The sequence below is a fragment of the Clinocottus analis genome, unplaced genomic scaffold, assembly GCF_023055335.1.
Source record: "Clinocottus analis isolate CAN_PGR_092001 unplaced genomic scaffold, fCliAna1.0.p SCAF_18, whole genome shotgun sequence".
Classification (NCBI taxonomy): Eukaryota; Metazoa; Chordata; class Actinopteri; order Perciformes; family Cottidae; genus Clinocottus; species Clinocottus analis.
The window spans coordinates 2,987,818-3,011,447 of record NW_027175909.1 but is presented as its reverse complement, the minus strand read 5'-3'; the positions used below and the strand labels follow the sequence as shown (position 1 = coordinate 3,011,447).

Below are 23,630 nucleotides of genomic sequence, written 5' to 3'. Positions count from 1 at the left end.
GGAGGGGGGGTTAAAGCACACTCGATCAATAGGGAGGGCTCTTTGATGTTGCACAAGGCCTGCCACAGTAACACTCCTCTGCGACTTCACCAATCACTGAGAGATCCTCCCCCACAGGTAAACAGCACCCAGGTAACCAAATGGATAAACGCTGATTAGTGATCCATAGTAACCGCCTCCCTGTCCTTGTGGAAATAATGTGCTCGGCTGCCGATGCGGGGCCGTAAATAATGTTGCTTTTGTACTTCTTGTCCAGCAATTACAGCTTTCGCACGCCTGAAATTCCGTCATTTGATTGCCCATTGTGCGCTCGGAGCCTTTCAGAAAACACCCACGCATGTAAGGAAAAGTGAGCTGGGTAAACAGCCGCCGCCTGCAGAGATCCGCGCCGGGCTGACAGAGGGTCTCGGTTGCCCGGCTCCCACACAGGTGAAGCATTAATTCGTTAACAGGTGATGTATTGGTGAGGGCCTCGGGATGGGAATGCACACACATTATCGCCCAGGTAGCTGTGAGCCAAGAGCTCATGCGGACGTGACAAATTTGCTCAGGTGTTGCAGTTTCTCTTCCTCCCCTCTCCCCGTGGGGCCCTCACCTCCTCCCTCCTCCTCTGTGGCAGCAGGTAAAAGGCAAAAAGGCCCGAGAGCAATAAAGGGCCCCGGTGTGCTGCACTTAACAAACAGCAGCGTGTGTAATGATGTCGGAGAGTGGCGTTAATAAGGGGGGTGTTAACACCTAAAGGTGTGACGGGAGAGCAGGTAGAGCCGTCCCCCGGGGACGGGGGTAATTACTGGGTGGGTGCAGTGAGAGTGTGAGAGAGCTCTCGGGTTGATACGCTGGTGTGTGTTTCAGCGTGTGCGTGTGTGTGTTATTTAGGGACAATACACCTGGCTTGCGTCTGCACTTCTAATAGGGATACGAATGACATTTAAAGCAGTCAAAGAAAATAGAAAAAATATCAAAGAGTGTTAGTTTTTTTTGGTTGGTTTCCATGAATGTGCTGGGAACCCCTTTGCGGTGATGTCTCCTACCGTTCTCGTCGTGGACGCCCGCGTCGGGGGTGCCCTGGCGCTGCAGCTCGTCCTCCGGGGCCTCTGGGTAGATGACGGCCGTGTCTCCTTGCTGCAGCATCTCCTCCACAAGGGCGTCCGTGCTGCCGTCGTCCTCGCCGTCCGACGCGCAATCCTCCTTCACTGCAGAGGGGACAAACACGCGCACCGGTTAGTCACAGGGATAACAGGTGTCATCGATCAGCCCCTTATTTCCAGTCGTATACATGTTTTCCCATCGATGCGTATGAAACCCTAACCTCTGTAATATGATAATCCAATAATGTCACTGTCATTACAGCTGAATTGGATCTTACAGTCGGGGCCCTTGATCATGACATGTTCACCAGCCTGAAATGAGGCATGTGGCGCCAAAGGGAGGGGGGGAGAGAGAAAAGAAAACATCCTGAATGCTGTTGTTCACAATAGGATGAGAAAACTAATTAGCATCAAAGGCCACAGGCTACTGTATGAGCATCGAGCTCTTTGTTAGGAACTGAATGGCGAGCCCTTTTTCACCATGTTAGGTAAGGTGCTTGTTGAGACTGCGACTGATAATTAGGTGATGAATCTTGTCCTGATGTATTGCGGCGGATAGATATCACACAGCAAAGGATGCGTGTACACACACACACACACACACAGACACACACGCGCACACGCTCTGCTCTCTGGAGAGGCTTGGCCTTCAGACTGTGCTTAATATCCCAGCAAATGAGAGTCTGCACGTGGGAGACGAGTAAGTTTTTAGTTTAGTTTTTTTTCTTCCCCTTTCTCCTCATTTTCCACATCACACGAGCCCGGCTAGCTAGCCTAACGAGCACTAATTAGCAAGCTGCGGCTTACAGGGAGTGTAACCCGAGGACGGCGTTTAGGATGCGCGGGAAGCTTCCTTTCCCTGTTTCCGTCTCTGCTCTCCCAGAGCTTCCCTGAAGTGGATACCGGAACAGAGTGTGGTGTGTCTGCGATTAAAACCCTCTGCGGATACGTTAGCGCGCCTGTGTGCATCATTACAGAGGATGGTACTGAGGGTGAGCCGTCAGCTAAAAGCAAAGTTAGGCCTTTGCAGTGTTAACCGGGCAGATGTTTCACAGATTCAAGCACTCCTCCAGCATGGAGGGGATCTGAGAATTGTGCTTTGTGAATCATAGTGTGTGTTGAAAGAGAAAAGGGGTGAGGGAGAGAGAGAGCGAGAGAGAGAGCTGTGTTCTCCTCGGAGACGGGAACAGGTGTAGCGCTTCCTGACTCAACGGCGCACAGTGAATACCAGTGCTCTTACACACAGCCCCGCTCCGGCTTCCTCTGGTGCACCTCAACAAAGCAGCAAAACAATATCACTCGTTTGTTACTCGTGGTATTGAAGAAGGAGAAAAAGAAGAAAGGAAAGTGTCTGCTTGTTGGTGAACAGGCGTGTAGAGCAGACGCCAACAGCGGGAGCTGAGAAAGTTGAATTGTTGAATTCTCATCAAGAAATTGACAGTCAGGAACACATTAGGGGCTGCTAACACGCAACACATGTTTGCTACATATTTCATCTGCGATAAATAGCTCTTGGGCCTTTAAATGATATTCAGAGCCTTGACGTAGCAGTAAATAATTATTACCTATAAAGTCTGTGTGAGCAGAGGGGGAAGCTTGCCCTCTGTGTGTTGCAACGGGAGCGCCTCTTTGCTTTTTCTTGTTGATGACATAGCCGCGCGTGCTTTTCGTGCACGCTAGCACGTGTGAGCGCGCATGGCCGCCGCCCCCTGAACGCGCTCTAACGGCGGTTGCGGCTGATAACGCCGTCCCGTGGAAAGCGCAGCGCCCTCCGGCTCCCCCTTCGGGTAAACAGTGTTAGCTTTGTCAGCGCCGGTGGCGCTGTGAGCGGCCGGCCGAGGGGGCACAGACGTCGCCATGTTGAGAGCCACGTGGAGGCAATAAAAAAATGCTCTCAATGCCTCTGTCGGCTGTTGACGAGACATTGTCGAACGCTGTTGCATGTGGGAAAGTGCTGATGTGACTGCGCTGAGCTTCCCTCCGCTGCTCAAAGGCAGCATCCAAACACACCTCAAGGCTACTAAATGTTGAGCATGTGTGTGAAGTCGAGTCCCGGTTGGGGGTCTGCGGTGCAACGGAATGATAAGCTGTTGTCTTCTCTTCTCGCGTGTGTGTGTGTGTGTGTGTGTGTGTGTGTGTGTGTGTGTGTGTGTGTGTGTCTCAGCTCTTTGTTGAGTACAGAGCGAGGCCAGAGAGGTTCGCAGCCTCGCTGCGGCGGCTCCGTGTTATCAGGCTGCTCCCCTGACATGAAACATCACACAGGCCATTAAAGTGCTGACGCAGGGACGAGCACGCACCGCTGCACAAGTGGAAAATCGGTTTGAAAAAAAAAAAAAAAACCCCGAACGAAGGCCCTGTGAGGCTGCGACAGGACTCTCTGTTGTTGACTCTTATCTTTCCTTCTTTATTTTACAGTGTAATCTAACTATAGTACAACTATATCAGCAGACCACCCACTCGCTCCTCTCTTTCGCTCGCTCCTTTCTCATCACTCTCTGCCCACCTCTCTGCAATGTGATACAGCGGCATCCCATGTTGCATTTCCTGCCCCGGGCCCGACCTTTGCCCCCCACAAACCCCCACCGCTTCCTGTGGTTGTACATGGATGTTCTCTCTCGGATGGGGGAGACGGACCGGCGATACGGATTTACGCACAAACAGCTCAAAGCACGCCGCGGTCATTAGCAGAGACGTTGCGCTTTATCTCCCATCAACAGGAGGGAAGTCCCAGAACACATGTGGAGTAATTACAAAATCTACAAGGACTCGCTTATCCTTGGCTTTGTGTAATCAAGTATTTGTGCTTTGTGTCTCCGCTAGACAATCTCCCCAGCTCTCTGGGTGATTCTTCCTTTCCTGTCCAGAAGACTGGCTCAGTTTTAACGTCATGTGGTGACATAAGGCACGCAGGAATGTAGGTGTTCCCGTGTGTCCAGCCCGAAACAAGCGATCCAACAAGGATTTGATTGTTATGGACATCATGTGTCATCGCAGCGCGTCAGGGGAGCAGCGGTGAGGAAAAGGTAAAGTGCCGTTGATGCACGAGATAAAGGAGCAAATTCGCCGGCGGTTGGAATAGTGCAGCAGAGCGCGAGAGCCCGCCAAACACACTCCACAAACAACCAGCTGTAACCATGCTCGTCACATGTGAAGGAGAAGCCCTCCCAGGTCACTGCTCTCTCTACCGTTTCTTTTTTTTTTATGGATCCTGGAGTTACTCAGGCTGCAGTTTACTGCACCAACACTTGGCCACTCAGGCACTACATAATCATTTAGGAGTGAATGAGTAATGACAGCGAGCAGGGCGCCTGTGATACCATGTAATCAAGAGGAATGATTCAGAACAAGAGGAAGCCGGCGAGAGAGGACGGAGCAGGGAGGAAAGGGGAGATGGCGAAAGCGCCGCTGAAGAAAAAAACGCTGTGTTGGTTGTGGAGCGCGTCTCAGGAGGAGGGGGTGTCAAGGTTTTTTTGGGGTTTTAATTTGAAACAAGCTGGGCTACGCCGAGGAGAAGATTAGCGGGCGGCGGTCACTGTTCAAGGCTAGGCCCGTGAGACTGCTCCGTTCTCAGGAGGGAAGCCAACAGAGGGAGGGACCAAGGGAGGAGCTCTTGTTCGCAGGGCCGTGGCTTTCCACGCGTCTCGCCAGCCTGATTCGGAGTGACAAGAAAGATGTTGCTTGATGCATGATATGAGGGCTGGGGGCAGTGAGAAAGAGAGGTGTGTGTGTATGTGTGTGTGTGTGTGTGCGTGTGCTCATGAGTGAAGGCCAAAAGAAAAATATGCCTGATCAGGCATAAGTGTGGAGCGCAGCCAGCTCACTGAGCGGTTTCAGTGTAACTCATGCTTGTGAAGTGTTTAATGTTCGAGAGCCCCGGCCAAAACCAATGACATTATTCTTCCTTCTTTTCCTTTATGCAAGGAGAGCAGCGGTGAATGTGACGCCGCGGCCCGGGCAGTCGGTGGTCTACGTGTGTGTGTACGAGCAACCGAAACCTCTCGTCGAAACTGAAACTAAAATTAAAACTGACTGAGCTGAAAGTCGCTGGAGAGGAATTTCTAAAATAAATCAGTGAAAAAAAACCTACTTTAACTGAAAGTGAGAGGTCACTGGACATTTCCGCAAACTCATCTCTTGCTAAATCCCCCACCCCCCCACCCCCCCCGCCCCTCACACATCTCTCACCCATGAACAATTTACCGAAATCTGCAAAAGGGAGGAACACCCTAAAATAAATATCCATGTGGCTGAATATCTAATTACATTTCATACAGAGCTGTCACAAGTGTTGCACATGCTGTACTTGGCGCAGGCCCCGAACTAACAGCGTCTCACACACACACACACACACACACACACACACACACACACACACACACACAGATGTATGTGAGATCAGGAGAGCGGTGCGCAGGCCTTGGGCCCAGGTTGGAGCACCGACATCCTTCAGCACCTGCAATTGTTGTTTTGTAAAAGGGGGCTGTGGGGTTGGAGGGGTGACGTCAGCCCTTCCTGTGGCTCTGATGTCACTTCCACGCGGTCTGAGGTAAAGAATAAGTGCACGGTGCCCCTTCACCCCCCTCTTCAATGCCCACCACGGCCGTAAAGCTCTCCTGCCTGCGTGGGGCTAGCTTCTGAGCTTGAAGGTCTCTCCCTGTGTTGGCATTGTCTCCGTTTGATATCGCCCTTCCTGCCACAGTTGGAAACCCAACCGCGTGTAGTACCTGTTTCCTCGCACTCTGCGTTTTTCACAATGAGACAAAAGCCTGGCACTTGACTGTGCCTCCGACGTCAGCGGGGCACTTCTTTACTTAGCCTGCCCCACGTCAGCCGAGGTCGGAACAAGGCAGCGCCGCTCAAACAGGCTACGTCGCCGCAGTAAATAAAGGGGCGGCGTGACACAGCTCTTATCCTCTTTAGGAGACAAACGGTGGCAGCGCCGACGGAGAGAGGAGACAGAGAGTGGGCGATACTCGTGGCATGAAGGACCTCGCTGTGCCTTGTCTCAATAAACAAGAGACATTTTTGTTGGGGGGGACAGTGCATCAAGTGCTGTTGTCGCCCACTGGCGTGATTTGAAATACATGAGTGTGTGTTTGTGACCATAACAATGCGTCTGGGCTCACCTCCGTCCCAGCAGCGCTCCATGGGGTGCTTGTCGTCCGCCGGGGTGCTGTCGCAGTCGGCCCCGTCCGCCAGGCTGCCTTCCTCCTCCGCGATGTGCAGCTTGTCCTCGTCATCCGAGTCCGAACCGGCCTCCACCGCATTGTTGTAGTTAGTCACTGCACGGGGACACAAGGAAGGGAGGTTAAGATGACGGGTCTATCTCTTTTTCTTAGTCTGGAAAGGAGATCATTTAGTGTTTCCATCCTTGATAAAGATAACGGGAGGCTCCATAACTATGGGCTTCTCGATTGTGAGCACTGAATGTGAAAGGCCACGAGTCAGAGAGGTTAAACATATGTACCATCAATTAAATGTCAAAACTATTAAAGGGAATGGTTGAAGGGGGTAAGGAGCTGAAAACACCAATCAAACAGACCACGGCCTAACGCGATGGAACTTTAAAGGATCCCCATGGGGGGGAGGGAGTGGGTTGTTAAAGCGGGAGAGAATAAAACAGCTTGGGCACGAACAACAGAAGGGAGGGATGGCCGTTAAAAAACACCGCAGCTGACGATTCGGTTGCCTCAATGAAGTAGAAGTATGCAACATTCGAGAAGGACGTGAATCCAGAGTGAATACAAGCTCCGGAAACAGCAAAGAAAACAGAAAACAACAAAAAACCCAGAACATTCGCACTTGCAGACAACACATGCAGCACCAGCGTGTGAGATCATTAGATTGCAGGCTGAAGTGGTGGTTGTGTGTGTGTATTTGCTTGTGTGTGTGTGTGTGTGTGTGTGTGTGTGTGTGAGCGCTTGTGTGTGGGAGTCTGTGTGACCTGGTCGGGTTGTGTTATGGGCAGAAGGAGCCAGGAGACAACAGAGACAGCCGGCCCCGCAGAGAGGGTTATTACGGGGAGTAAATTTCACTGACCGACTGTCTGCCTCAGATGTGCGCGAGTGTGTGTTCCCGTGTCTTCTTTTCATTTTCCACCCAGTTCCTACCACCTCTCAATTCCACCTGTGTTACTTCCACCCACTCTCCTTCCATTTCTAAACCCCCCCTCCATCCCTCCATCCCTCTGCTCCACAGAGAGAGCTACAGATCCTCTCGGAGGCCAAATCAATCCTCCAGTGAGAGCAGCCCAGTCAGCAGAGGGCCCGGCACTGAAACTACCTCTCCAGCTACTTTATCGCACATCATACACAATGCGCACACGCACACACACACACACACACACACACTGAGTGCACACTGGCAGTACAAAGCACCTGAACATTTTTCTTCAGTCACCCCAACCCCACCCGCCCACTTCTTTCTGAAGTGTTTTTTTTCTGGTTTTGTTGTCGGGAGGAGGCGTATCTGGGAGAATCATGATCTTCAGTTTCAATCAATGAGGATTGTTTCTGTGAGGTCTCTCCCTTTCTCTCCGCATCGCTACAGGTCACTACAACCGGTCGGGTCCTCGTGCAAACTCTATAGACGTGCAGGGATCGGGCTTGGGGGAAGGGAGGGGATGGGCGGGGGGAGGAGGTGCGGGGGCGGAGGGATGAAAGGTGGCGGAGGAGGAGGAGGTGGAGGGAGAAGCACGGTTATTTGGCGAGTCGCTCGCAGGGTCAACACCGCTGTGCCGCAGCTGCGAAATCCTATCGGGGCTCATCAGGAGAGCTATTTCATTCTCAACCGCTTTCCTTGTCCCTCACGCCGCAATATCGGCTCTTTTCTCCCTTTTAATACGATGGGACCGCCACCACATTGTAGCGTCCAAAAGAAAAAGAAAAAAATCAGAGGTGACGCACGTCCTTTGTAACCAGACGGGCCAATAGAACAATTGAGGACCTGGGAGCCCTCCCATTTTAATAAACGCATAATTAATTGGATTCATATCGCATTGCGAGACTATAAACTAGTGTGTCTGCCTCACTCCACCTCTCTCTCTCTCTCTCTCTCTCTCTCTCTCTCTCTCTCTCTCCCTATACCCTCCACCTCTCTTTTCCACCAGAGAGACTGCCAGGTGATGTATTGTCCATTCAGCAGCCCGAACAGGGTGCAGCACTTCAGAAAGCGCTTCAGGATGAATCTGAGAGGCTGTTTAGGGCAAGAGCCACTCAGGTGTGGAGCTGAGGTCAGCGATTGCAACGGCGACACTCTCCGTCCGCGGTGTGTCGGGAGAAAAATGATCAGATATAAAGGCTGCAGAGGGAGAGCCGATGTGCTGCTGTGTGCAGAAGAGGAAGGCGGCCACGGCCAAGCCAGACAATAAAAGCAGGGAACTGCAAAGTACAAAAAGAGTAAAGGATGGGCGGGCGGCTCCAGGTGGGGGAGGTGGACGGAGGACGGCCTTCCTGTGCCAAATGGTTGGCGGTGTTGCGACAAGAATGTGTGCTCCGACAGGAGATATAACACCTCGCGTCAACAAAGGCCGCGGTCCCTTCTGGCTGACCGGCTGAGCGTTTGGACAGCTGGCCTCATTAGCGCTAACATGCTAGCGCACAACAGGAGGACGACTCCTACGCGAATGGGAGAGAGAAAGAGAGAGAGAGAGAGAGAGAGAGAGAGAGAGAGAGAGAGCACTTGTAGGTGGAGGAGGTGTAGAGCTTACTTCTAAGAAGTTTGCTCTTTTTCTGAGGTTGCAGTGTGTTTGGGAACACCTGGGAAAATAAAAGCCCGGCGTGACCCATGGCTTTGGCTTTATGTTCACCCCCTGGCCCCGGATCACACCTTTGCGGTGCCCTCCCACACACAAACGCCTGCTGGATCTGGGTAATAGGGCAAATTCTATGCGAGGCATAGAATTGTTCATTGCAACACGCTTGATTGAAAGCCTTTACCTCGGGAGATCTAACGCATCCGACTTGTACGAGCTGTGAGAGGACAGTTCCTCATTTGCTTTTCAGCTACACATCTTTTGTGACCGGCCACACGTGCACAAGGTGGAGCGCCCGAGGGTCTCCTCAGTTAATGAGTGATTCCAAAGCTGCTTGAATCCCTCCCCCCTGACCGTCACTCCTCACCCCTTTGCAAAGTTCCCAGAGTCCATTGCAAGACAGCCCATCTCAGCCACACTTCCATGTGCTGTCCCGGGGGAGAGGGGCTGTGTTGTTATGACACCTGCCAGGCTGTATCAATTACTGGCAAAGGAATGAGTGACTGGGTGGGTTACTCCCAAAAACGTTGGACGGATCACCTTGGTGGACATATCATTGTCGATCCGTCTGCGCAGGATATCTAAGCGCCACATGGCCCCTCGACGAGGGTTCATTTTGTCGATTTATAATGATGTAAAGTCTGACACTGATTTTTTAGGGGCCTGCTCTTTTGATCCCGGCCTGATTGATGGATAAGGAGACATTGGGAACCTAAAAATCACGCAAAGTCGTGTTTGTTCAACAGCAGATGGCCTGGTTTGTGCTTTCATACGCCGGGGCGCGCCAGATAGGAATGGCAGTATCTCAACCTCTGTGGGAGTGAGCTATCTCTGAGGCCCTCGAGGTGTGAGTGACTTGGCGTAATAACCAAGCTTTGGTCGAGGACACAGAGCAACCTATGGAGCCTGCGAACAAACAGATTACCGTCCGGGGTGAGCTCTATCTTGATCCATCACCTGCGAGGGCATCAGCAAACCTATACGTTGTACGCGCAGCCCCCCGACCAGAAAGCGTGGGAGGCATGTCTGGAATGCTCAACCAAAACACTTTTCCCCGTCTTACAGAGACAGATCAAAGGGTGTGCGCTCTCCCTGCTGCTAATTTCAGCCAACCGACTGACATATATCCTGAGGTCTGCTGGAGTTCTGGTTGTGATTAGACACATTGACTCATCATCAAAAGCGGCAGCCACAGTTTTTGTCTGCAACTTCTACCTCTCTTTTGTCTCTATATTTAGCCTGTGCAGTCTCCCTTCTTTGAGGTACGCCACTTATCTCATTCAGAGCTCAAACAACCGCAGACATCCTCGAGGACTTACAGAACCCTGTCGTCACAAAGTCTGCCCTTGCTGCTCTGCAATGCCTTTTTTTTCTCTCTCTCAGGGAAGCCAACCACTACAAAAAAAGAAAAAGAAAAAAACAGCTCAAACCAAAGTAAAACAAAGCCGTGCCATTCAAAACCTCAAGTATGCCGTCTCAAGGTGAGGTGCCTCATTCAGCGCCGAGGTAAACGCTGCCGGTTTTGTTAAAACAACAGCCGTCCTCCCACAGAGTCAGGAAGGTCAGCTCGAGTGCCTGTAACAAAACAAAAGAATTGGGGATTTTTGTTTCATGGTTGGCTTGTTTGCAGGCCGCCTCGAAACTCGCAAGCTCGGCCGTTTGGGTCAGGCAAAGACAAGTCGGCTCCAGTCGTTCAGAGGTATAACGGCGCCGCATCCCCTCACAGTCAGTTAGCCGGAGAGGGCACTAGGGGTCCCAAGAGACTGTTTCCTGAGAGTCTGCCAGCCCGAGCAGAGGAGGACAGTGACATCTACGACCAGTCATATCCTGGACAGCTTCTCCATGGATACACAGCACAACATTCAGCTCCAAAAACTCCCCAAAACGACATCCAGCAACTCTTATTCATCGTTCTAAGTTTGGCTGGGAGGGGCTAAAAGCAGAAGCGCTCAGAGTCCTGTGAATTAGTCACTTTTGATGCCGTTCTGGATCTGCGCGCGACCACAAAACTGGCAAACGTTCCACTGGATCCGGGCAGCGAATAGCAACACAGCGGTTGAGATTATTACAAAGCACTTCTCCAACCTGTGGAGCTGGGCTCTCCATGTGACTCATTTCAGAGGTGAGCTGTGGAGACAATAGGCTCTTGTCTTCCTAATGACGCTGATCAAGGTTTTAGCACGTGAGCTAATGGGTCTCCATGGGTCACTCATCTCCCATCTGATGAGCACTTTCCATGATAACACTAATGCTAATGGTGGCTATTGTTCCCTTAATCTGCATGATCACACTTCCAAGTGTAAAGGAAGTCAGCGGTTGGTAATGAGCGTAAGGAAAAGCAAAAAAGAAAAGGACTTAACTGCCCCTCCGAGATTGCGGAATGTGTCTCAAAAGAGAAATTGACTAAAGTGCGTCTATTATGTGCTTTGCTTAGTAGCCCACGTGGTTGTATTGCTCTAGTCCCGATGGTGCTGCTGTGCCTCAATGACACCTGGATAATAGGCTGCGTTTGCTACCGAGGTGAGGTCAAAAGGCTGTTCTGGGAAGGAATCACAGTGCCAGGCGATGGTATTTCTCTGTGGGGCTAATGAGCACAGTGATGAGCCAAACACACACACACACACACACACACACACACAAACACACACACATTCTGTTGCACCGGGCGTCCTCGGAGAGTTGCTGCATCTGGCTCCTCTCGGCTCTTCTAAATAAGGCCAGTGGGCTGGTAGGGACAGGAGGGTGCAATCACACACACACACACACACACACACACACACACACGCACACACATACATCTGCACTGCCCCCGCCACCAAGTTTACACTTGTCTGTTCGAGCCATGTTTATGTTGGAGGTGAGACATCCCCATCCACGGCAGTAACAGCGGTACACCTAAGTGAGAGCGAAGAGTGTGTGCGTTCAGCCGCCTGAAGGCACGCTCGCTGTGTAAAGGGCTTTTTGGTCGCTGTGGGTACATCCATCCATTGTATCTAGCGCCACGAGGAACTACTAAAACAATTAACCTGATGTAAAACAAAGTCCAAAAAGACCACAAAACCTCCAACAAACACATGCACCTAAACCCTTGGCTACCCACTTACAGTATCTATGCACCATCCTTCCCTCCCTCCCTCCCTCCCTCTCTCCCTCCCTCCACCAGTGAAAAGGCCTGCTCCACTTCTCCAACACTCAGCAAGTCTTTGGTGAAAGAATGCCCACCCAGTGAACCAGTCCAGCAACGCACAGTACAGGCAGGTGACTGAGAAAGCAGTGATGTAGAAGGTGGGTGGGGGTGACAAAGAGAGAGAGAGAGCGAGAGAGAGAGCGAGAGAGAGAGGGGGAAAACCTGCTTTCTGGTAAAACCCAGAAAAGCTGCAGTTAATGCTCCTCGTTAGCTCTGTGTTTATGCTTTTACGGTTGATCTGTCCCTGTTGTCTCCGCTTTGTCCCACACGTATCTCACATCCTCTATCGGGCCTGTACAGCGAGTTATAGCAAACTATGTCACCGGAGCTCCGTGCTTGATATTATTCACGCACGCCTGCACTGGAAATCACCTCAAAACACAGAAACAACAACCGCACGGCAACAGAAGTATTCCACCTTCACAGGAAGGCCTCGGCAGTTGTTTCCCCCTCCGTTAGCGGGCAAAGCACAATGAAACGCTCCCCGTTACCTCTGCTGTCAGACTCCATTCAGGGCATAATAACGCTCTTTCTCTGCTGGGATTTGGCCGGTTTGTGTCTTGTGTTTGTGACATTCTGAGCGGAGGCTCTGTGGGGATATTATTAGAGCCGAAAGGTATTCGGCCACGTTTAAATGTAGTCCGTTACATCAGTAGCATCAAACTTCATCACGTTGCTTCAGCCTGTCCCGGCCTGCGCCGCCTGGTGCTGTTTGAGCCCCACATGTGTTGGAATCGCCCGCTCGCGCATTACGGCGCCGGACAATACGCAGACGCATTCAGAGGTGTGTGATAATCATTTGTCAAACGCCGAGGCCAAGACTGTTCAAGCCTGCTCTCTGTTGTCAGACAGAGTCCGATTTCACAGCCTGATCCAACTCTGTCATAGATACAGTCAGGAGGCTTCAAATGCTAGCAGTCCTTCCTTAATGTAGGGATTGTAAATACCACTCATTTGTACTCTGACTTCAGTTTTCCTCGCCGTGTGCATTGTGGCCCAGCAGCTGGGCCGAGATGGTGTGTTTAAATATACGCAATGAGCAACAACGGTGTTATCCAACCTGCTTGTGTGTGGCGCAGGTCTATATTAGGTTAGTGTAGCACAGGGCTGTTGCATTTTAGGAGCAGGTGACTGGACATTCCTGCCTGTATTAGGCTTGACAGTTTACTGTGGGGGAGTACAGAGCAGGGAGAGTTACACTGGCCTACGAGGAGGAGGGAGGGAGAGAGGAAGGGAGGTGCGCAGGCAAACAATCCTCCAACTGGAAAATCTCATTAAATCCCGCTTACCTGTGAAGTATACCTTACTGCACAGATTGCTCAAAGACGTCTGTCCAGTCCGCCCGACGCATCAGTTCATTAAAGGAGGACTGAACATCCCCGCCGCCCGTCACGTGTCTTTTGCACTCGTCAATTCCTCACTCGAGTCGAGGCGGTGTTTGCTATGCAGATTAATACAAAGTCAGCAGCGGGAGACGTGCGCATACAAACACACAGAAGAGGGCAGAAAAGGTAAACGGGGAGCGGTGGAAAGGTGGGAGGAGAGGAGCCGCTAATGGCTTAAAAAGACAAAGCTGGCCTGTCACACGCGATGCTCGTCTGGACTGATGGCGGCCCCAGGGAGGAGGTGTCACAAACTGTCAGAGGGGCCGAGGGTAAAGGAGCGAACGCACAGGGGAGAGAGATGGAGGCTGGGGCGGAGACGGAGATGTGAAACGGTTTGAAAACGGGGGTCAAAAGAGGAAAAAGCAAGTGATCGGTAAAGTGAAGGTATGAGACGAGGAGGAGGAAGCAAGAGGTAGAAACAAAAAGAGCGAGGGACAACAGTTGCGCTGGCGTAAAGGTCAGCGGTTGAAGCCTGACAGATGTCTCAGTGAGGGGACAGGCCACAGGGCAACAGGCCGTACACACGCACACACACACACACACACACACACACACACACACACACACACATTCGTGGACAGGTGGAAGTGCAGAAATAACCCAGTAGTGCCTTTTTGTTTATTGGTCGCGTCTAATTTTAAAACCGTTGCAAGTTCCCCATTTATAGCAATCAGCGGGTCAGCACACCTCGGTGAAGCCTCAGCAGCAGATCCAGGTCGACAGCCTACTGTGGCTTCACTAATTCTGACACTAACGAGCAAAAGTGCAGCGAGGGCTCTTTCCTTTTTTTCCTCTTTTTTTTTTTTGCAATAAAAAATCCTCCTTTTTGTGGCAGTTTGACAACAGCTGACCACTCTTTCATTTCTACAGAATGTCAGCTCTGTCACAAGACTGCCGAGGGCCAAACGTCCTGGACAACCCCTGACACACAACGCATAATCGAACGCACGGCCCCGGGGGCTGTTGCTCAGTTGTCACAGTGGTTTCTTGTTAGTCATGTGAAGCAGGGAGAAAAAGGGGTTAACGCCGTTAAACCTACATCCACAAAAGCTCTTTTGTCACCTCGGTCCTCCACTAACAACCCTCCCCCCACCTCCTTATGTCCTTTCCTTTCTCCTCAGTCAAAGTGGCTTTCACCCCCGTGTGATCAGGAAGGGTTAGCCCCTTCTCCCCACAACACCAGCCTCCAGGGCCACTGCGGCTGAAGAGCAGTCAACCGGTACCGATCACACAATTACCCTGCTGTTAAACGACCTCGGGGGGGCGGACTGTGTGCGGCCCGGCGGGCAGACGGCAGCGAAAATCTGTCTCGCCAAACCAGGCGAGACAGCAAGAGCGCATGTGTGTACACATGTTGCAAAACCTCACCTCAAGTGTGTGTATGAGGGGGTCAAACTAGTCCACCGCGCCCCTCTTCGAGCTCGTCGCCTCCTCCTTTTAGCTACGGCTGCAAGGACTAACGCGCAAACTATGATTTGCAGAAACGCGGGGCGGACAGGTGAAAAATCACAGGCCGAGCGCGCGGCGGCATCGTTAGCGCGGGCGCTGATTGCCCGAAATGGCTGAGGCAGCAGGTGAACGCGCGGGGCCGGCACGTATTGACGTATTGACGAGGGTGCTCGCTTGTCCATTACGCCCAGAGGTGCTGGGAATGGCGCGTGGGCGTGCGTCTGGTTGCCACCGGCCCCCGGGAGACCATTAGTCCGCCGTGTCAGAATTCGGAGGGTAGTATCGACGGTGCAGCTGGGGGCAATCGATGGGCGCAGATCTCTCACTCCCCTCTGCCATCTATGGTAATGGGCCTACAGTGAGTCAAACACTGCTGCTGTGGGACTCTGGGGCCCTCTGTTATATCACACGGCTCAGCTACTCCCACCACTGTAAACAGGGGGAAAATGAACTGTTGCTTTTGAGAGTGAGTCAGCCGGACTCCAATGCCGATCTGATTGATTGTGTGAGAATGGTTTGGACGATAGCAACTGCGAGCCGAATAAAGATGTTCTTTTTTCCCGTTCCCTCATTCGGCTCGGTGGCGTTCTTCCCCGCTCTGGTCCGGTGCCTGGTCGCTGCTCTTTGGGGCTGAGAGATGGAGGCCAGATCAGGGTTTGTTGTACGCCACGGGCCAACAGGGTGGGACGTGGATTACCCAAGCACACTGCAATCGTTGGACGGGACTCCCGGGACTATCCCGTGTGATGTCACCCATACCGTGAAGTCATTCAACAGGGAGCGGCCAGATGTTCTCTCCGGATAGGGCCTCCCCTCTTTTTCATGTCAAATATCCCCAAGCAGAAACACTTAAAACATATATCTGATAACAGATGTATTCCCAGGGGGCAAACCCACAGCTACAACGATCACGGCGCACTATTTCCTGGTGAACGAGTGACCTGTGCTTCTGATCTGATTCTGTTTTTTAATGAATGTGGGAAAATAGCCCTTCTGGTTGTCAACTTCCAGCAAGGATGGACATCGAGATGCACCAATCAATAGGCTAATGGAGCTAATGGAGCTAACAGCTAACGTCAACATGAACTGAGTTTGGCGTAACTTGCATTGTGATTATATAAATGATAGAGTTGTCATGATGTGTTTAAACGTAATCATTTGACGACGTTTTCCCATCAATATGAAATAGATCTATAACTTCCTAATACTAGCCCTTAACTACTGCTTTTCTATAAATCTGTCAATTTAAATTCGCAGAGAGGCAATCTGAATCTGCAGGTCAGAAAATTGCAAAAGAGTAATTCACTCAAAGAAAACCAGCGCGGACAGCAGAGGGGCTTGCTCTTTGTCTCCCTGACACTACGGTGGCTGAACTGGGTCAATCCAGAGCTATGTTCTTGCCTTGTGTGCTCCCTGTGGTGCAGGAGGGGAATTCCACTGGGCGGTGCGTGACCCTGAACACTGGCCTTCCTGTTCGACCGCGGTGATGCGCTCCGTAGCCGAGAGGAAGTGGAAAAGAAAGACAGATCTGTCCTAGGACTTGCTCTTCTCGTCCCGCCGCCAACATGAGTGTGACTTGTGTTGATGGGTGTGTTAGAGCTGACTGTATATATATGTGTGTGTGTGCGGGTGTGTGTGTGTGTGTGTGCGTGCAGCTGTTGTCAGACAGATCAGAGATAACACTCTGGCTTTTAATAAACTCAGCAGGAGTGTGTATGTGTCAGTGTCTTGGTGTGTGGATGTAGCCTGCTGAAAGGTCCTGGGCGTGTGATTGATGGGAGCTTTAGCACAGCAAACACATGCACGCACGTATGCACACTCACACGCACACACACACGCTCACACACACATACCCACAATGGAGGTGGGTTGGGGAAGAAAGGATGGTCATAGGCAGCAATGCTGGGCTAACATTATTCATCTCGTGCTCATCTGTGAGGGCCGAGCCCACCGCTCCCCATATTGATGAGCCAGGCAGTGTGTATTAGTCACTTTATTTACATGGCAACACACACACACACACACACGCAAATGGGAATACGCACAAAAGAGCCAAGAATGGAGGCAATTTAGAGCTTTTTTTTCTTTTGTCTTCCTCTTTTTTTCTTTATTGTGGACGTCTTATGTTTGTTATATGGATGATGGAGTGACTCAGAGAGAAGGAGGGCGGGAGAGGGCGGCTAAGAAGGAGAGAATGGAGGGAGAGAGCAGGCAAGGGAGGAGGAGAGGTTATTTTGGAGTCTCTGAACTGTAATCACCACCTACAGCTGCTTCCTCCCAGGTGCTCCAACTGGACATCGGCAGAGGGAAGGAGAGAGAGAGGCTCTCCAGAGGAACATGAAAAACTCTGGTGTTTTTCTTAAGTTTATAATTAGCCCAAACCTCCATGTGTCGCTGCACAACTAAAACCGTATTCTGATACCTGCGTGTTCCCCTGCTGAGCGAGTTTAATCTTAGGAGAAGGAGGAAGTTGAAGGGGCGATCACAGAGCTGACGCGACACTTCCAGGAGCTGCCGGAGGAGACAGGATGGTGACTGCTCACTGCGAGTCACGGCAGACAGACTGTGACTCGCACAAACACAGCCAGTGAGCTAAAGGTGAGACCAGATGACCCCTGAAGTGTGACCCGGAAACGCACAATTATTCTCATTCTGTTTATTTTGCCAAAAATAAAAAAGAAAGTACCAAGCGACTGTGTAAATCTATGCTTTAACGCTCGGTGCGGTCATGCTAGGTTATGCTGAGACGCTAACACTGTGAACTCATTAGCTGACTCCCATCAGCCCAAGACCTCTTAATGAACTGATGGGCTGCTTCAGTAGGTTTACTGAACACTACTGAGCTAGGTTTAAGTAATACAGTTACTTAGTTAGGTTTAAGCTCGGGTTTAGGCAAAACAATTAATTAGTTAGGGTTTAGGAAAAGATCCTAGTTTAGTTAAAAATAGGTACAGGGTGGTGTAACTTAAGAATGGAAGTCACATGAAGTAATAAATCAGCGGTGTCTTGGGGGAAAAAAACAGTGGCCTCCTGATTGAAAGACAATTTTAGCATTTTTTTTAACCCTCTTGGTTCATGATTATGTGGAATTAATATCATTAGAATCTGTTGGTTATCTTTGAATTACAGTGCATTCATTTTTCGTAGGTATAGCTTTGACTGCTGCGTCAGATCATCCTGCCACAATCACAGGAAGCGGGACTTTTGAAGCGCCATGAAGGATTTACGGGGTGTGTCACAAACAAGGGTTAAATAGACTCACAAACACAAGCACGTGAAAGCATAAAAAGGAACCAACAAATGTATTCCCACAAATATCCCACAGCGCTGTTCTACAGCATGCACAATCTTCCACCATGAGGCACAAACACAATCAATCACACGGCCAACACCCACTCACAGTTCATCATAGGTGTTGCTGTGGGAAGCATTAGAGGGTCAGAACAGAACGTACATCACACGGCGCTTCACATGCGCTACAGCACCGCTGCGCACCAAGCGGCCTGTGTTCAAATAAAAAAAAAAAAGACTCCACATGGAAGGTTGCGGGCGAGTCCCTGTAAGTCATCCGGGGCAGCCTCCCGTTATTGTCCAATAAAAGCAGCTGGCGCCATGTGAGCTGTGCGTGTCACCGCCGACAGCCCCAATGTCTGCTGCGTTCAGCCTGCGCCGAGGAACACCAGCAAAAGTTGGATTATTACCACAGCTATAGTGGATACACAATATGGTAGTGGAGGATGCAAAGGGGTGGGGGATGGATGAATAGCAGAAAGACAAATGAAATCAACAGTGCCTTCTCATGTATAATGTATAGGAGGCAGCCTGCCATAGTGTTTAACTCGGAGTAACCAGCACAGACGGCTATCCTGTCGGACCAAACAGACAGCACAGGGAAGGATTTAAAATAAGGCCTCAAATCAAGCCCAAATGACTCATGATGAGAGATTGTCTTTTTCTGTAATGTAACGAAACACATCAGCCAAAAAAAACAACCTCCCCGCACTAAAATGCCTGTGCAGGGCCAACGGACCTGTGAAGCTGTTTAAAAAATGTATAAAGCGTCAAACGGTTAATCGCGCGACGCTCGTCGCCCTGTTAAAACCAGCGCCGCGAGCCCGGCCAAACAAACCTGGCCAAACAATCATGGCCGATAAGCGCGGCGGCGGCGGCATCAAAGCCTTGCAGATTATAGATTACCATCAAATCGGCCCGTGATGGACAGGCACCTGCTACTTTACTGTAATGCCCTTTATCCTGGGGCTGGAGTGTGTGTGAGTGTGTGTGTGTGTGTGTGTGTGTGTGTGTGTAGTTGTTTGCGGCTCATCTGGAGATACAGTATACATACAATAGCTTTTGATTAATGAGAGAGGTCTCTGTGAATCAACACAATGGTGGGTATTTGAAAAAGCTACAACAGTTTGTTTTTTTCTTTCTGAGGGATACATTCGTGCGGTGACGTGACTCTGCTGCCAGTCTAACTATAATGACTATAATTTGTGTTTATTTCATATATATAAAAAACACAGTTTTCCAAATGGCTCCAACATCGAACCTATCCAGTAAATACACTTGCCAGTTCCCACGGGGGTCTCCAACACGTTGTAGCTTTACGTCGACTGATGGCAATGCAGCAAGCGCAGCCGGCGAGAAGTGAAGAGAGACGGAGAGGAGGACGGTCCACACAAGATATGCTGATATACGATTTACCTGCCCCTGCACAACACACACACGAAATTCCACCAGCGGGGCAGAAATGTTCACTCCCGTCTGTCTGTCTCCCCCCCGCCCCACACCCCACCACCCCACGCCAGCCACAGTCGCTGGCGTAGCACTTTTCTCCATTTTCATCGCCGTTCCTAACCTTTATCTCCCTCCTCTCCTCCCGTCCTCCTCTCTTTATCTCTCCTTTTGCTTCAAACAGCCCCCCTTGCCGGGAAACAAGGTTGTAAAGGTGGGAGATGCTGATATTGTTTGGCCTGTGTGTGTGTGTGTGTGTGTGTGTGTGTGTGTGTGTGTGTGAGTGTGTGTACCCTACATGAAGTACTCTAGCCTTGGGGCTTATATCGTAAGGAAGATTTTGGCTCACTGCCAGCTAAATGGCACCATTGGAGGCGTTTGTGTGTGTGTGTGTGTGTGTGTGTATTCTGCGAGTGTGTGTGGTATTGTTTTTGTGCCTTTGTGCCTTTGTTTAACAGTGTGACTACTTTGAGATTATTGCGAGCCTCCTCAAATGAGGATTTCAAGTTGTTCCCCCCCACATATTTAAAGTAGCTTGAGACCAAATTTAATAAACAAGAAAACAATTACAGGAGTAAAACTCAACGTGGATCTGAACTGAATCAAGAGACATAAAAACATTACATATTTCACTCCCCCACGTCCGCCAGTTACGTTGGTACGACGAGGTAGATACACTGCGGCCGTTTGTCTTTCTAATGGGGGGAGCAGCAACGACTACAGGCAGAGAACAACTCTCCTGCTCCTTTAATGGGAATGAATAAAGGATGAGTGGAGTCTCAGACACCGGGGTTAAGACGCCGTTTAGCACCTCTGGCCCGGCGCCCAGCGTTGGTTGGAGGCGGGGACGCGGAGGGTGGGGGGGGGGGGGGGGCGACGACAGCGGAGGACAAAGATGCGGTTGAGAGGACGGCATCAGGTTGAATAGTGGGGTGCACTGATGAGCCGGTGGCTGATGGCGTGGATGTGTTAATGGCTTGATTGTAACGTGGCGCAAGAAGAGGACATTGTGGCATAGAGGTGCACCGGCTCTCAGTGAGAAATCCTAGGGAAAAAAGAAAAAAAAAGGAACGTCCACAGCAAACTCCAGCTCAGTACGAAGCAGAGAAAGCTTCATGTTGACACTGAGTCTGGTTCCAAACGCCTCCACAGACCTCGTCTCTTTGATCCAACTTGGGGAGAAAATGAAAGGCTTTGAGAAAGGGAGAGGGGGGAAAAAAACCAAAAGCAAAACAAGAAAGAACACAGACCTGAGACCGGATCGGCGCAAAGAAGTGCCGCTGATTTTATGGTAGGAGGTAGGAAGGGGACACCGAGAGGCCGGGGCCGGCTGTGGGACGACGATGGCTAAACCAGCCGGAGCGGAACGGTAATGGCTGCCACCTGCCCTGGGTACTAGCAAGGCCGGCGGCACCTGTGCCGATCCATCAGATCGCCACGTCAAGAACGAGCCAGACGGATGAGACCACTACTGGAAGCAGAGTTGAAAGGGGTGGGGGGCTCCAGACTTTTCAGGGTGCTTTTCTCTCCTGCAATGGGAACCAGTGGAAAAGGGGACCGCCGACACTGGGATGGGGCAAACCAAATGATCTTTAGCTTTGTATCATAAGTATAGACAGCCTCTCACCTCATACTCGCATACAAATGCAGACCGGCACTTTCAAAGCTTTCAAAGTGGGCTTGAGTATTTGAGGAGCTGCGGGTGATGTCTGGTGCCATGTGACACGGTGAGAGTGCATCTTATTTTAGAGTGAGAGGTTGAGATAAGGTGTTAAAAGGAGAGGAGAGGAGGGGGGGAGGAATGCTGGAAAGCTGTCCTTGTGAGCCTCCGATGTCGTCTAACCTCCCAGGTTCAATTCTTTGACTACGACCGCTGCAAGCTAACGGTCGAGGAAAATCCCCTCGCTGCGTTCGTCGCGGTTCAGACCGTTTACGCTGATATATGTTCCACTTGTAGCCTGTAACAATCTGTCTCTTGCTCCCTCTCTGTCTTCTTATTCTCTCTCTCTCTCTCTCTCTCTCTCTCTCTCTCTCTCTCTCCTGTGTCCCACACAGCAGTTTATTTAGCTGCCATGTTTACATTCCTGTTCAGTCAGCCTCACCCAGGGGAGGCTGACTGGATCTGAGCACTGTGGCTGAGCCTCTCTCTCTCTCTCTCTCTCTCTCTCTCTCTCTCTTTCTCTCTCTCTCTCTCTCATGGCTCAAGTCAGTAACATGACGGGTACACTTCAACATGCACCGTGAGCCACTTCTTTTTTCAACAATGGAGGAGACCTCAATGCTCGTCTCTCGGCTGTCCTGCGCGGTCAAAGTAACGGCGGCTATGGGCGCGCCCAGAAATGGCTAATTGGATGGAGCTAATAGGACGTCCTGAACGCTCAGGTCCCCGGCCTCATCATTAGACTGACTGGCTCCTGTGGCCTCTGGGCAAGAGTGCTGTCTGCACACTCTAATGACCGCTGACTCACTCAGCGCGCAGCGCCGCCGCCACATTAGTCCTGCCCAGAATAGCGGCCAAATAGAGAGGGATGAGAGCGGTATGGTAGTCGGGACGTTAGGCGCCCCCACAGTCTTGTAAGACATTACTCCGGGCCATGTCGCGGTTCGGCTGTGTTCAGTTCAGCTCTGCCCTCACCCGTCAGTGTGTTCACTTAAAGTTAGATTTAGCATTCCTTTTAGCATCAAGTCAGCCACCGTTGTAACAACCTTGTTGGGAACTGCACCACGTCCTGCCTGTGGAGTTGTTGTGGCTTTTAAGTGATGCTAAACTCTACTGGTTCATACAGGAAACATCATTTAAGTGTACATATCAACAAATGAATAGCCACTCGCGGATTTCTGTAGAAAGTAACGATTCAAAGACTGAACTGGGACAATAAGGACAGAGCAGTTATGGACCCAGTGGAAATGTCTACGGATCGCCCGCTTTGCACAAATCATCAAGAGTGTGAATCGACTCTGATGGGACATAATGTAACCCACCCATGATGCAGTGGGGCGATGGCGCCGGTCGGATTATCTGTGCCGTTTGTGCTGATAGAGCAGAGGAGCAAGCTGAGAAACATAGCCTTCAGCATTTCCACACTGATGAGAAGGTACCATATTTTTTTAAAGCAGGCTTTATGACTTCACAAGCAGCAATAACGAGACAGAATAATGAGCAGCTAACGTTGTTACGGCAAGAGTTTAAAGGAGCAGTCCAGTGTCTTGGGAAATATGTTTATCTACTTGGGTTAGAAGAGAATAGTGATACCGTTGTTATGTCTGTACAGTAAGCATGGAGCCACAACCAGGAGCTTGTGTCCTGGAGTTGTGACCGGGGACACTATGAAATCCCGCCCCGCCCCAAAAAATAGTCCGGCACATAGCTTCCCGTACACTTTTCTGTGCTGATTAAACAAATTAGATATTTCATGTTAATTTGTGAGCTGTAGGGATGTTATTAGACATATTTTGTTACCTTTGGACAGAGGCCAGGCTAGCTGTTCCCCCACATTTTCAGTCTTTATTCTCAGCTCAGCTAACTGGCCTCTAGCTGGAGCTCATTTTTATATTTCCAAATAGTCACGAGAAGTGGTGTCGATTTTCTCTTCTAACCTCCCGGCAAGAACGCAAATAAGAATATTCCCCAAACTCTTAAAGTATTTCTGCAAGTGCCTGAGCGAAAAAAAGACTTCCTGCGCTCACTAAATGAAACAGAGTGTAACAATACAGAGCCTGGCTCAGCAGATAGCTACGGGTTAACCAGGCTGCAACACCCACATGATGGCAGGACAGAGGACGGCTCTGTGTTCAACTGGCCGCGGGGGGTGGGAGGAAGCCGGTGAGGGAGGGATGGAGACAGGGAGAGTTTTGTACTGCTGTCCTTCCAATCAGAAGATAGCGGTGGATCTCCTCCGGCAACGCAGTTTCCCAATTCTAACAAGTGTTTCGTGCACAGTGTAGGTGGGGAACGGCATTCGGTTCGGGTGATGGACGGGGCTGTTGAATAAGAACAAAAAAGGGCAATTGGTAATAAAAGAGGAAAGACA

At 50.7% G+C, this 23,630-nt stretch overlaps 1 protein-coding gene across 3 annotated transcripts in view; it reads right to left on the bottom strand.

Moving 5' to 3' along the window:
* Nucleotides 1-23,630, bottom strand: part of zeb1b (zinc finger E-box binding homeobox 1b) — a 46,508-nt gene that overhangs the window by 8,909 nt on the left and 13,969 nt on the right. For 2 of the 3 annotated variants that reach the window (XM_068581392.1, XM_068581394.1), the window contains exons 2-3: nucleotides 6,215-6,370; nucleotides 1,032-1,193 (exon numbers count right to left, since the gene is read on the bottom strand). In XM_068581392.1, coding sequence (XP_068437493.1) covers nucleotides 1,032-1,193; nucleotides 6,215-6,370 — 318 coding nt within the window. Of the gene's footprint in view, nucleotides 1-1,031; nucleotides 1,194-6,214; nucleotides 6,371-23,059; nucleotides 23,125-23,630 lie in introns of those variants that run through there. The other variant, XM_068581393.1, reaches the window with a different exon arrangement.